This window comes from Mustelus asterias, chromosome 5 (assembly GCF_964213995.1).
Source record: "Mustelus asterias chromosome 5, sMusAst1.hap1.1, whole genome shotgun sequence".
Classification (NCBI taxonomy): Eukaryota; Metazoa; Chordata; class Chondrichthyes; order Carcharhiniformes; family Triakidae; genus Mustelus; species Mustelus asterias.
The window spans coordinates 116,281,125-116,293,888 of record NC_135805.1 but is presented as its reverse complement, the minus strand read 5'-3'; the positions used below and the strand labels follow the sequence as shown (position 1 = coordinate 116,293,888).

Below are 12,764 nucleotides of genomic sequence, written 5' to 3'. Positions count from 1 at the left end.
TTTTGCTGTGCTTACAAAATCATGGAATGATTAATCATCACGAATAATTCTTGATTGAAAGTGTCCGTTATTATTCAATCATGTTTTGTAGTGCCTTTATCGGACTGCACTGGATGCCTTAGTTCGGAAGAGTCAAGTACTTGCAAAATTGAGGTGGGATGAATCAGAAAACTTGTTTTCGTTCACATAGTTGCTCATTCCAGTGCTTTACAATGATCGTTGTGGCTGTGCCATTAATCGTAAAGCAGGTTCTTGAAGTTTCTATCTTCACAAGATCATCTTCCTCTTGCAGTTCAAGTGGCTTTATCACATAATGAATAATAGTTTGATCATCAAAAATATTTGAAATGTTTCCAATTTGTCATTTAAAAAAAGTCTGAAAGTAACTGAAAATATTTCAGTTATTTTTAAATGTTTGGTCAGAACCCACACCACAATGCAATTGAACAACGTGAACATTTACTGCTAACGTCTTGCATTCACCTCTTTATTTACATGCTGAGGTTTTAGATTGACACCTGAATCACATGGCACTACATGCATTGGTTGCACTGACAGCGCAATAGGCAAACATTTGTATTTCCACATATATTATACGAGCTGGAAGAGTCACAAATATCTTAACAGTCCAACACAAGTGTTTGGTTTCCATTATTATTATAGATTCTGAGCACCACTTGGCATTGAGTTCTCTCTATTTTAGGGTTCAACAGCTTGTATGCATAACATCTACAAATTACATAATGCACAGTGCTGCTTATAACCTGGCATTACTGTATTGTTCCCGTGATGCTATGCCATCCAAATATCGCTTTTACATCTTGCATTCAACACATCAGATTTGACTGTGTTCAACATGTCTCCCACATTGCAGTGAAAATGTTACGATTTTTTGAAAAACAAACCAACTATGCATTATGAGAATAACAAAGGATGGATAGAGACATTGAGGGAATAATTCAATTTCAGACATCGCTGAATTTTGCTCCAGTTGTCCACAATGTCATTCATGGGGTATCCACATGCCAGCTTTAAGCACCAACACATTAGTGCTTTGCTGCGCTGTATGAAGGTTGTACATGTGCAGTGATTGACAGACCACATCAAACTAGAGGGGCAATTCTCCAGTCACTAGTAGCTGATGGTTTGACATCCAAACTGCAAATTACACTATAAATGTGGTCTACTGCAATCAAGAGTCAAGGAAAAGGCAGCAAGTGAATGGCTGCAATATGACATCCTATGATGGAATCATCACATGATGCCATATATTTGGTCAAGCTCCTCCTACCTGCTGCAAAAAGCAAAATTTTGTCCATAAGAATGTTCTGTTCAAGTAACTACTCTGATTACCGATGACTTTTAACTATGGTGTTCTGTTTTCATGGGAATGTACTAATTGTCATGACATCACTACAATGTCACGGCATTACAATCATTAAATTAAATAGAAGCAGACAAAAGTTTGGACGTGTAATATCAATTAAAATCTCCAAACCTTGGGAGGATTTCACTCAGCTCACTTATTACATTGTGAATAATTACCTAAATAAGTTCGTTGAATTTTGTGTTGCACTACCAAGTATTTTTACTGCCCTATAGAGGACATTAGTAATGATAAGGGTCTCACCTACTAACTACAGCAACATGCATCAGCATTTTCAACCCTCCCTCTCACAAACTCAAAGATTAGCATGGATATGGAATCATTGAATGGTTACAGCACAGAAGGTGGTCATTCAGCCCATGGTGTCTATGCCATGTCAAACCAAAATTACCTTTTCTGTCTAATTAAGGCAATGCCATTGTTAAACTGTATCAACAGCACACTGACTGATTATTCAAGTGATGCATTAGAAGCAGAGCCTGGTAATGACTAAGAATTGAGTTCATCAAACCAGATTTAAATTGAAACTATACATAAAATACAGTCTAAAACATATTCAGGTATCTAAGTGTGAGAACAGGATAAACAAGCTGGAAAGCAACAGAATCTGCATATGCAATACTGTGGAACAGACAAAAGTTTTCCTTTGAATCAGACCATTTATAACCAGAGTGGGCATATCTGCACTAAACAAATGAGGTAACATGGGTATTGGTAAGGCCATTTAAAAAAAAATTACATGTGGCATAACAAAAAGCAGACAGTTACAATGGGAACAGATACCTTGTAAATCTGACCTTGGTAGTTGATGGGCAACACAGTAAGCCTTTGTGTAATTGTACTGATTTAACAGACATCTCACAGCTCAAACTCAAACTCCAACAGCCGTAGTTCAGCAGTTGATAATTCTGTACTTCAACATCAGCACACAAGGGCAGAATTCTAATTTATAACATTGTTTGGGTTTAAATAAGGAATCACTTAGACTGGAAGTGCACGCTATTTTTAAAATATTCATACCATGATTTAGCAGCATTAAGTTTTCTGTTCAAGTCACCAGACTTGACAAAAAAGGATATTCAATTGATTTACATGGATCCCACATGCATGCTGGTGACATCCCCCGGGCCACTGATTCTGTATTAAATGCCATTGTGGTTAACAATGGGCACTGTATTGTGCAGAAAAAAAGCAGCGCAAGTTGTTTCATGTGTGTTTGGCAATGCAATGATGCAAATCAAGAATACATTAATGGAATATACTGTCAAGACATTTTGACCCCAAGTTGAAAACATTTATTGTTTCATGATGAATTGATCAAATTAAAACGCTGCAATGTCATGGGCAAATAGTTTTGTGCATTATGGAATTTAAAGTGGCAGAACGATAGATTTTGATTTTTATCTCGTTTCAATTGTGAAAATAAGTCTAAAAATATAAAAATTTTATGCTCAAGAAATTTAATTTTAAGTTTCTATTGTAAAAGATTCTGCATCATAATTTTGTCACTATATTTAGTTTGTAAACTGGTATTTCAGCAACGAGATTTCATAATTGGACAAAGAATTGTAACAAGAGGCCACCACAAATTAATCGTAAATCTCACCGGAAACAAGTGCTTCAATGAAAGTGATAGTTGTTAGACTGCTGCTGGTCATGCCACTGATGTTATGTTATGATAACTCCTATCATCACAAAGCAATTAAACATTTGACCAAACTTGAACAATGTTTCAATCATGTGTAATGTTCATGAAAGAATAATCCTCCCCACTCAACTTTCAGCAGTACAGCCTTCATCATTTTTGTCTCCTAAATCCCTCCACTTTGGAATCTCACTATCATCTGGCAAAAGTCTAATCAAAATCCATCTCTTCGATCACGTGTTCAGTCAGCAACCCTAATCCTTCTTATTAACTGTCCGATTTTGTGTGCATTTTGCCTCAGTGAAGCACTGGGAAGTTCTTTTACAAAAGTGCCAGTTGTCATTGACTGTGGGGAACTCAACCAATAGTCTTATACACAGGATGGGACTGTAACAAATGATGAGCAGCTCTTCAGCAATCAACATTAAACACAGGAGCAAAATTTCAAAATGCGATCTGGTGAATTCCTAAAAACAACTTTCTGCAAGTCCCTTTAGATGCCAGCACATTCCATGGACAGCAGTGCTGGAACTGATTAAAGCTCACTAACCCCGATGTATGCCAAGTCCCCACTCTCAGTCATGCTACTTTGAAGTGCTTATTTAATGGGGCATTAGGAGGTCTTGAGGTGCAGTGGGTAGCATCACTGCCTCTGAGCCAGAAGCCCCATGTTCGAGTCCAACCCCAGAACTTGATGGCCAAGGAATGTGCGATCATAGCACGGTCAAACATGCAAATCCCTCCAAACACACCAATGGCTGGCACTGAGGGGGAGACTCCTGGTCAGCCTCGCTTGATGTGGTGTGGCACCACTCAAGCTAAAAGCCCCTGAGCGACACACTAGTGACCTGTTCCAGGAATTACTAGCGATGGAAACAGATGAATGTTTGTTTTTGTGCACCACTAGGTGCAGTAAGAAAATTAGAAATGGAATTTAGTGGGGAGCAGCAAGTGCCTCGTGGGTCAGAGCCTGCTTCATTCTCAAGTACCTAGCTTAACAGCGTTCAAGAACCAGGCTAGCGATCTATTCCCTTGGTCACATGGTTACAGCAATCTATGAAAGCAAGAAATAGGGTTTTTGAAAGACATTACGCATGAAAAGGGAAATCTTCATCCAATAATCTAAAGCTGCTGAACACCTACAAAACATAGATCAGTTTTCATGAATCTTTTAACGAACAGAACTATCAATACATCAGGGATATTGTGAATGTTTAGGGTATTTGTCAGGTGATCAGGCTATGGTTTTAACAGTTTACAATAGCATCTCTCTGGTCTGTCTAGTTCCAGAGCTGCTTTTATGCATGACATCTTCATTTTATCAATACAGAACTAAGTCGTAAAAGGAGACTTGAAGCTTTCCATCTTGCACTTAGGACATTTTGCAATACTGATCTAAAAAGGGGAAAAAGCAATTCGTACGACACAAGAAGATAGTGCTGACTGGTTGGCAAGTGGCCTCCAGAAATCTTTGACAGATGATTTCTCTTTCCAGGATTTTCTGAGAGGAAAACATCCTCCGCCATGATACTAAAAGCCAGATTCATATAAAACTATCACTGCAATAGAAACCTAACAAAGAACACCCACACTGCAGGAATAGGCCATTCGGCCCATCAAGTCCACACCAAGTCTCACTGCAAGAACATCCCATCCAGGCCCTCTACTCCTCTCTATCTCTGTAAACCCGCACATTTACTATGCCTAATCTACCTAACCTACATCTTTGAACACTAAGGGGCAATTTAGTGTAACCAATCCATGATTGGCCATGCTAAATTGCCCCCGTCAGGGTACATTAGCAGTGTAAATACATGGGTTATGGGGATAGGGCCTGGATTGGGATTGTTGCTGGTGCAGGCTCGATGGGCCGAATGGTCTCCTTCAGCACTGTAGCGATTCTACAATTCTATCATCTTTGCATTGTGGGAGGAAACAGGAGCACCCAGAGCAAATCCATGCAGACTCAGGGAAAACTTATCTTTCCAAATAAATAGTAAGGACATGTGAAAAAGAACTAGTGTGGAAAAACGTAGTTAAATTTTAAAAGCCTGGAACAGATAGTGTTCTCATAAACTAAGTTCTCATTTGAGTTTATTATAGTCTAGTGAAAACTTAACGATCGCTATTCTGGAGACAACTTCAGCAAATTCATGATCAGACTGCATATTTGTGCAACGATTCCAGTAATTATTCATCCCAGTAAAATCTGAGGGGTTTTTTAATTAGTGTTTTCTAAGACTTTTGAGTATGTTTGTGAATCTTGGCTTTGGAGATTATTTCATTCCAAGGTTCAGGACAACAGCTATATTTTTCAGGCTAGATTTTATTAGAATGGCAGCCTAGGGTTGGTAATTGTGGGGTGCAAAGTACAGTTGGCACAGCCAAGGAGTGCAAACTGCACCTTTTCCCAAAATAGCGGAGGTCTGTCAATTATGTGCAGAAGCAGGGTAATTTCAGGATGGGGATTATGCAGAGCAGGAATGCCCACTTTCTCAAAACTTCACACATGGCCAGGGGACCCAATGGAATATTAAGAAAACTTACCAAACCCTACTTCACATTCGATTGGACTTGTACTCAATATGATCTCAAGCAATGGGAGGCAACTTCCCACGGGAGTTCTATAATGTTTGATCAGTTTGGGCTCGCATTATTTCCATGTTGCTTTACAATTCAATTAATTACACTTATTTTAAATGCAGCCAATTGTTCATATTTTCTATTACAATTTTCTTCTGCAATTTTGCTCATTGCATGGTGTGCAAAATCTCACATTAACGAGATTTATCCCTTTTACAGCATGAGGCTTTCACCCTTTAATCTAAAGGAATTCTGTGTAGCTCAATGTGCCCAAGTAGTGATTTTCAGCTGTCTGTTAGTGTTGTGTGGTGGAATGAACTAAGCTAATGGATGTTTTATGTCTGAAGGAATTGAGGATTCAAAAGTAACATCACACAGAACATGGATTTTGAATCTTTAGTTTATAGGGTTATGTAAAGAAAAGTAGACATCTTCAAAGACTAGGAAAGGAATGAGAACCAAGATAGTAAGCAGAAGCATGAAGGAATATGGCTGGTGTTGATGAAGCACTAGTGGTTTAATTACAAAATGAGCTCCAAAAATTCCTTTGCAATGTTGCTTGCAAACTAAAGCTAATGGGAATATCAAAGAGCTCAGCGTGACTGATGCACAAATAATGGTCCAGAATTTGCTGGGAAAATACCAATAAGTTTCCTGTGCTTACCATCATTGTGTAAACAATCCAGCAATTTGTGATTAAGAGATAAACTGAATTGTCCAGCAATCTGTGACAATTTACAAGTTCTATCATTCCACCATTAGCCTAGTGAAAATGGAGATCGTCAAGAAATTGTTCCATTTGTGCTGTTAAAATAAATCAACTTTGCTGCAGAGTCAAGGTTGGTACTAAATGACAAAGACAACTTTCATAATGTGATTTACATTTGTATACACTGACGTTCAACCTCTCTGACCCAAAAATTAAAACAATCGAAACTGTAGTCACATTCCTGCAGGTAGTAAGTTGTTCTTGAATGTTTCTAAAATTAATTTATCTTAGTTTCCATTTCAGTTTTTCTTAATCCAATCTCTCACTATTTCGCCTTCTGTAGATGCCTTGACTCTAATTCACACCATTTCCTACTCCTCTATTCTCTTCTATGCCTAGATCTCAACAGATACACCATTGACCCTATTGTTTACCAAAGGCCCAGATATCCTGACCAGTTATCAGCTCATACTTCCAACAATTTGGGAAATAGATCTAACAAATGGGGCATGGTGTAAAATGCCTTTCTCCAACAAACCGTGGGCCAACGTATTCTCCAAAAGAAACAAAAATACAGGACAAGAATGAAGATGTGCCAGAGCAGTAAATTACCAAAGTTACAGATTTTGCATCAATTTACCAAGTCAATTGTGCATGAACTTTATGCACTGGAAGGGGAAGTACAGAGTTTTGGGATTCTTATTCCATATGTAATAGCTATTATACAACAGATTGACCTAATTTTTGCTCCTTCCCGCTTTATAGAAATTCAGGTTCAATTGCAATTTGCAAGGTTATCCTAAACAGTTGCAACTAAGTAGGTTCCATATTTTCTTAATAATGCGATGAGACAAAGCTAATCTGTGAAACACTGGCAAATTGCATGGAATGTATAGGTGATGTAGAATCTACACTAATTACCTAGTTTCTCGCTCAAGGACTCAGGAGGGATGGTATTAAATCAGTCCTTGTGTGCTGATGTTGTACATCGAGGGCACAGCAAACACTGGTAATCTCTGTTAACAATGAAACTGTGTGCTGGCATAAAAACTTAATAAGAATCCCACATAAGAGTGTAAATATAAACAAATACTGGACAATGAAAGTTTAGGCTCTAATTCAAACTTGGTTGATGAGGATTCCACTCATAACTACATGATTCAGGTTTTGTTTTTGTGGTTTAAATCCAAGCGAATCAGTTATACTGCTATATAATCAATACAAGAAATTTGCTATGCTCTCAGTCCCGGAATATGCCATGGGACATGAAGCACTAATCACTCCTTTCATCACCATTTTTCCAAAGCAGTTAACAAAGCCCTTAGTGCATCGGCTGAAATAACAGAGAAAGGGATTTCATGCAAACACAGCAAGCACTTGAATACTAGTATTGAGCAATTTCAGAGACTGTGTAATAACATGTTATGAATGCTGGTAGATGACAGTACATTACAATTGAGCTATTTTTACATATTGTAAAATTGCCCTTGTGAAAATTAATTTGAACTAATCCCCGCTTTAGTATTAGGCATATATTTGATAGTGATTTCAAGATAATAATCCCAAAAGGATTCAAAAGAGATAACCATTCAAAGTAGAGTTAGAATGTTATTTGTACATCCACTACATGTGCGCACAAAATAAACTGAGTAATTCACAATAACTTAGTTATTTCACAAGGGAAATGTTGAATGTTATTTCCAGTTTAATCTTCACCCTACCAAGTTTAGAGTTTGCCTTCACTTGCATTGCCCAGTCTATTTAAACAGTTCTGTACTTTGGTTTATGACCGTGTGCTCTGTATCATTAATCTGATGGGATCCACAGTGCAGCAAGTATTGTCACATTATCCCTGCCAATTTTATCAAGCAGTAATAAACACTATCACAGGGATATAATAGTCAGTAAAAATTCCTGACGTTGTAAGTCATACTCATCTAATCAGGCATTAGAAAAAAAAAAGAAATTCAACATGTAAACTCCAACTGGTTTTGATGTTGGCATGCTAATAATCCAAAATGTTCTTTCGACATCTCAAGTTCATATATTAATACTTCAATCTGGAATGGCCATGTTTACTGCAAATTCCAGGGAACCCACAACTTCTCAAATATACTTAATAGAAAATGTTGGAAATACAGAGAAGGTCCATTAGTATCTGAGGAATTCAGGCTAGCATTTGTAGTGTGGGACACCAATGAAAAGCAATTTCTTTGGGAAGGTTCTCTCAAATCGACCCCCGTTAATTTCTTGTCACTGCCAATCTACCAACAAAATTATGGCGTGCGCTTGGGAAAATTCAGTGTTAACGTTTGCAGAGTGGAAACTTAACTTGCACCATCCTTCCCACTGCCCTCACCGCTAACTGATCTCCTTTGTATCCAATGTACCACAACCTTCCGAAAGGGCATTTCACATCCAGAGAGGTCATTCTGACTTTGGGTGATAGCTATCTGACCAGCCACCCATTATGCATCACATCTGATTTTTGAAAATAAAGGAGATGTATAGCAGGCAGCTTATTTAATATGAGCTCATTTTACACTATCACCCAGAGTTGATCAATATCCCGCCTCGCCCCACATTTCAGTGCACGTGGTGGTAGTCTCCAGAATTGCAGGCTTCCCACCTGGTGCGTGCCTAAAAAACGCTGGGCATCAATTCAAGGAGGTAGCAGTGGAAATGCAAACCGTCCACCACCACACGGCCCCTTTTTGAGGGAAACTGTGGTGTTTTATTGTACTTACAATCCTGATTGATTGAAGTAAATAATAAAAAGGTGGCATGGTCTGAGGGGGTAATGCCAGAGTGGCTGGGGGAAGGGGGGGGGGGGGGTGATGTTAAACCTCTAGCTTGTAGCCCGATGTTAGTAAGACAGTTTAGTTTATTTATTAGTGTCACATGTAGGCTTTCATTAACACTGCAATGAAGTTACTGTGAAAATGCCCTAGTCGCTGTACTCTGGCACCTGTTGGGGTACACTTGAGAATTTAGTATGGTCAAATGCACCTAACCAGCACGTCGTTTGGACAGTGGGAGGAAACCGGAGCACCCGGGGAGAACATGCAGACTCCACAGACAGGGAACCAAGCTGAGAATTGAACCCTGATCCCTGGCACTGTGAAGCAGCAGTGCTAACCACTGTGCCACCGTGTAAAAGAGGAACAGCGAGGCTCTCCTCTCTCTTTCCCTGTCTCTGCCTGGCCTCAGGGCACCTTGCTGTGGAGGGTCGCCGGGCTCCTGTCGGGGAAGGTGAGGACGACGGGGAAGAGCAGCCCCTTGCCCTCCAGGCAGGGCTGGAGCTCCTGGAGAGCGCCGGGCGCGGCGGGGCCAGGCTGATCCTCGTCCTCCTCGGCCAGGGTGAAGCGCAGGACGCAGGCCCGGTTGACGCAGTAGATGTCGCGGCCCATGAGGGCGCAGCGGAAAGGCTGGGGGGCCGAGGGGGAGGCCGAGGCGGGCAGCAGCGAGCCGCACTCGCTCCAGCGGCGGCCCACCGTGTTGTACTTGGAGAGGGCGATGGCGCGGCTGTCCCGCTCCAGGTCGAAGCGGTACAGGCAGCGGCCCAGCGCCACCATGTCGGCGGAGCGGCGGCGGCTGCTGCTGCACGGGCACTCCTGCCACTCGTCCCGCCGCGGGTCGTAGCGCAGCAGGCGGTAGAAGAGGGAGCCGCCCGACACGAAGATGTAGCCGGAGCAGGCGGCCGCCTGGTGGGCCACGGCGAAGCCGCCGCGGGGCAGCGGCGCGGCGGCGCTCCAGCGGTCCGCCCGCGGGTCGTAGCGCTCCACGCTGAACAGGCACTCGCCGCCGATGGCGTACAGATGGCCGTCCAGCGCCACCAGCTTGAGCTGCGAGCGGGCCTGCCGCATGGGCCGCAGCTCGGCCCACTGGCCGGTGGCCGGGTTGTAGCTGAAGACGCGGTCGGAGGGCCGGGCCCGCGAGCCCGAGCCCCGCAGGCCGCCCGCCACGAACAGGTAGTTGTGGAGGGTGCACAGGCCGCAGCCGCGGGTGTCGGCCGCCGCCGCCGGGATCGGGCTCAGGCGCCGCCAGCGGTCGGCGGCCGGGTCGTGGCGGTAGAGCCAGCGGACGGGAGGCTCGCACAGCTCGGGGGAGCTGCCCCCCGCCTCGGGGCTCTGCGAGCGGCTGCCCTCCCGGCTCACCGAGCGGCTGTGGCCGGGCGAAGGCCGCTCGAACACCTCGTTGACGTCGGCCAGCACCAGGCAACGCTCGCCGGCGGCGGGCGGGCTGGAGGCCGAGGCTGCGCCGCGGGCCTGCGGGGGCCCGGCCTGCGCTGTCCGCAGCCGCAGGATGAGCTCCCGCTCGGCGCCGCTCAGCCGCCCGTACACGGTGGGCTCCCGCAGCACCCGCAGGTAGTGGTCGCTCATGAAGCGGTAGGCCGCCTCCCGGAGCTCGGGTAGCCGCTGCCGCTTGGCCAGGCCTAGCAGCTCCAGGCAGTTGCCGAGCTCCAGCTGCCCCTTCAGCGAGTCGACGGCCGAGTGCAGGGCGCACGGCATCTGCAGGTACTGGGCGGCGGCGATCAGCTCGGCCGCGTTGTCGGCCCGGGCCGCCATGCCCGCCCCGTACGAGTAGTCGAGCAGCAGCCGCAGCGCCTCGAAGTTCAGGCCGCGGAGGCTGAGGAACTGGCGCGACAGCCGCGCCCGGAAGAAGTCGCTGCGCTCGGCCAACACCGCCTTGTGGGCGCGGATCCTCCGACCCGACACCTCGATCACCAGGTCGGGCTCGGGCGCACTCGAGGCCGGGGCCGCGCCGCCCTCCTCCAGGCTCCAGTAGGCCGGCGGAGCCGCTCCGCCCTCCCCTTGCTCCCGGGGCCCGATGCCGCCGTTGTTGATGAGCTGCCGCTGGCTCTTCACCACCCGCTCCGCCGCCGCCCACACAGCCCCCGGGCCCGGCTCCCTCTCATCGCCCGACGGCGCCGAGAAGCAGAGGGACGAGCCGAAGCTGCAGGACGAGCTGTCGCCGGGGCTCAGCTCCTCCTCCTCCGCCTCTCCAGCGCCTTCCATGGCCGGCGATGAGCCGCTCCGGCTCCCCTTCAGCCTCTCCCCCTCCGTCCCGGCCCCCAGCCCCTGGCCGTTCCGCTGTTGCAGCCCCGGCTCCGCTTCACCTGCGGCATCGCCCACCGCTTGTCCCCCTGTGCCCTGCAGCAGGCGGGCTGCTCTGCCCGCACTCACACCCTCAGCATCTTCCTCCTGGATTCCAGCCTCCGCCCCACCGCTGCATTCCTCACCCACCTCTCTGCTGCTGGCAGTGCAGCCTGAACTCTCCCTGCACAGCAGAGCCCCCTCAGCACCGGCACCGTCCACTGCCGCCTGCAACCTCCCTGCACAAAGTTTCTGCTGCAAATCATTTCCTGGCGAACACCAGCTCTTCTCGCCGCTTTGTGGTAAACGAGCCGCGCTCTCTGTTTCTGCTCCACCGACATCGCCGGCCCGATCCCCTGTGAGAGTCTGTCCGTTCCTGTGGTTTTCTGCATTTACCCCATTGTTCTGTCCTGGGAAAGGACTCCCGACAGTGCCTCTCAGCAAAGACTCAAGATCCAAGTTCTCCTTTTGCAAAGGAGAAGCACCGGTGACAATTAATAGATCCTGGCCAGGCTGATCCATCGATTAGATAAGATTGTTGTATCCGCTGGCTCACAGTGCAACAGTCCGTCGTGCTGTTGGCATAACTCCCAACAAATGCCTGGGTCGGGCACCTCATTCAGATACCTTTTCCTTCACACTCTACCCCGATTTGGGTTTTCAGAAACTGCAGGTTAACCAGCGATGCTTCTTGAACCAAGTATGGCTTTACACTGCACTGAAGCAATCTCCCAAGAGACGAGGCTGGGGAAGCTGAGGTTGTTATCGCCAAAGTCCCAAGGTCGTGCACTTCTGTTCAGTTAGGTTGGAAGCATCTCTTACAAGGCCAAGCTTCTCGGTTGTACTGGGTGTAGTACGCATCCTTCTGTATAGAAAAGAAAATAGTTTGTTAGCTGCTCCATACAGCAAAAAAATGATCATTCTATAAATAGTTGTTAGATATTTTGTAGTTCGGTCAACATCTGGTGAAAGGCAACCTCTTAAAAATGTCAACGTTTGAAGTGAGATGCAGCTCTGACGAGATGGTCAGCTGATTTGGTTGATCAATATTTTCCTGCTGTTGGAATTTCATTGTCCAATAATAAAAGAATTATGATTCCTTAATTGAATTCCTTTAAAGTATTTGACAGTTTTGTTCATTTACAAATATACAAGTTCATGGTGTAAATCATCACAAAGTACCTAAACAAGTTGCCAATCTGAAGGTCAATGGAAGTGAAAGTGGCTCTTCAAGGAATATTTGCAAATAACTTTTTTGTATCTGAAGACAACGCCCCTTTGAAAAGTTACTAAACAATACTTTGGCATCAACTTTCTCAGCTTTTTTTTCTTACAGTGCTATGT

General features: G+C 45.0%; 1 protein-coding gene across 1 annotated transcript; it reads right to left on the bottom strand.

The window, feature by feature from the left end:
- Window positions 1-9,353: 9,353 nt before the first annotated feature.
- On the bottom strand, window positions 9,354-12,521 carry kbtbd11 (kelch repeat and BTB (POZ) domain containing 11). The gene has a single exon (XM_078213232.1). The coding sequence runs from the start codon at window positions 11,940-11,942 to the stop codon at window positions 9,531-9,533; it is 2,412 nt and encodes an 803-aa protein (XP_078069358.1). The 5' UTR covers window positions 11,943-12,521; the 3' UTR covers window positions 9,354-9,530.
- Window positions 12,522-12,764: the final 243 nt, after the last annotated feature.

What these genes read in the sequence shown, in the direction of transcription:
- kbtbd11 (XM_078213232.1), bottom strand. Translation starts at nt 11,942, where the DNA reads ATGGATCAGCCTGGCCAGGATCTATTAATTGTCACCGGTGCTTCTCCT.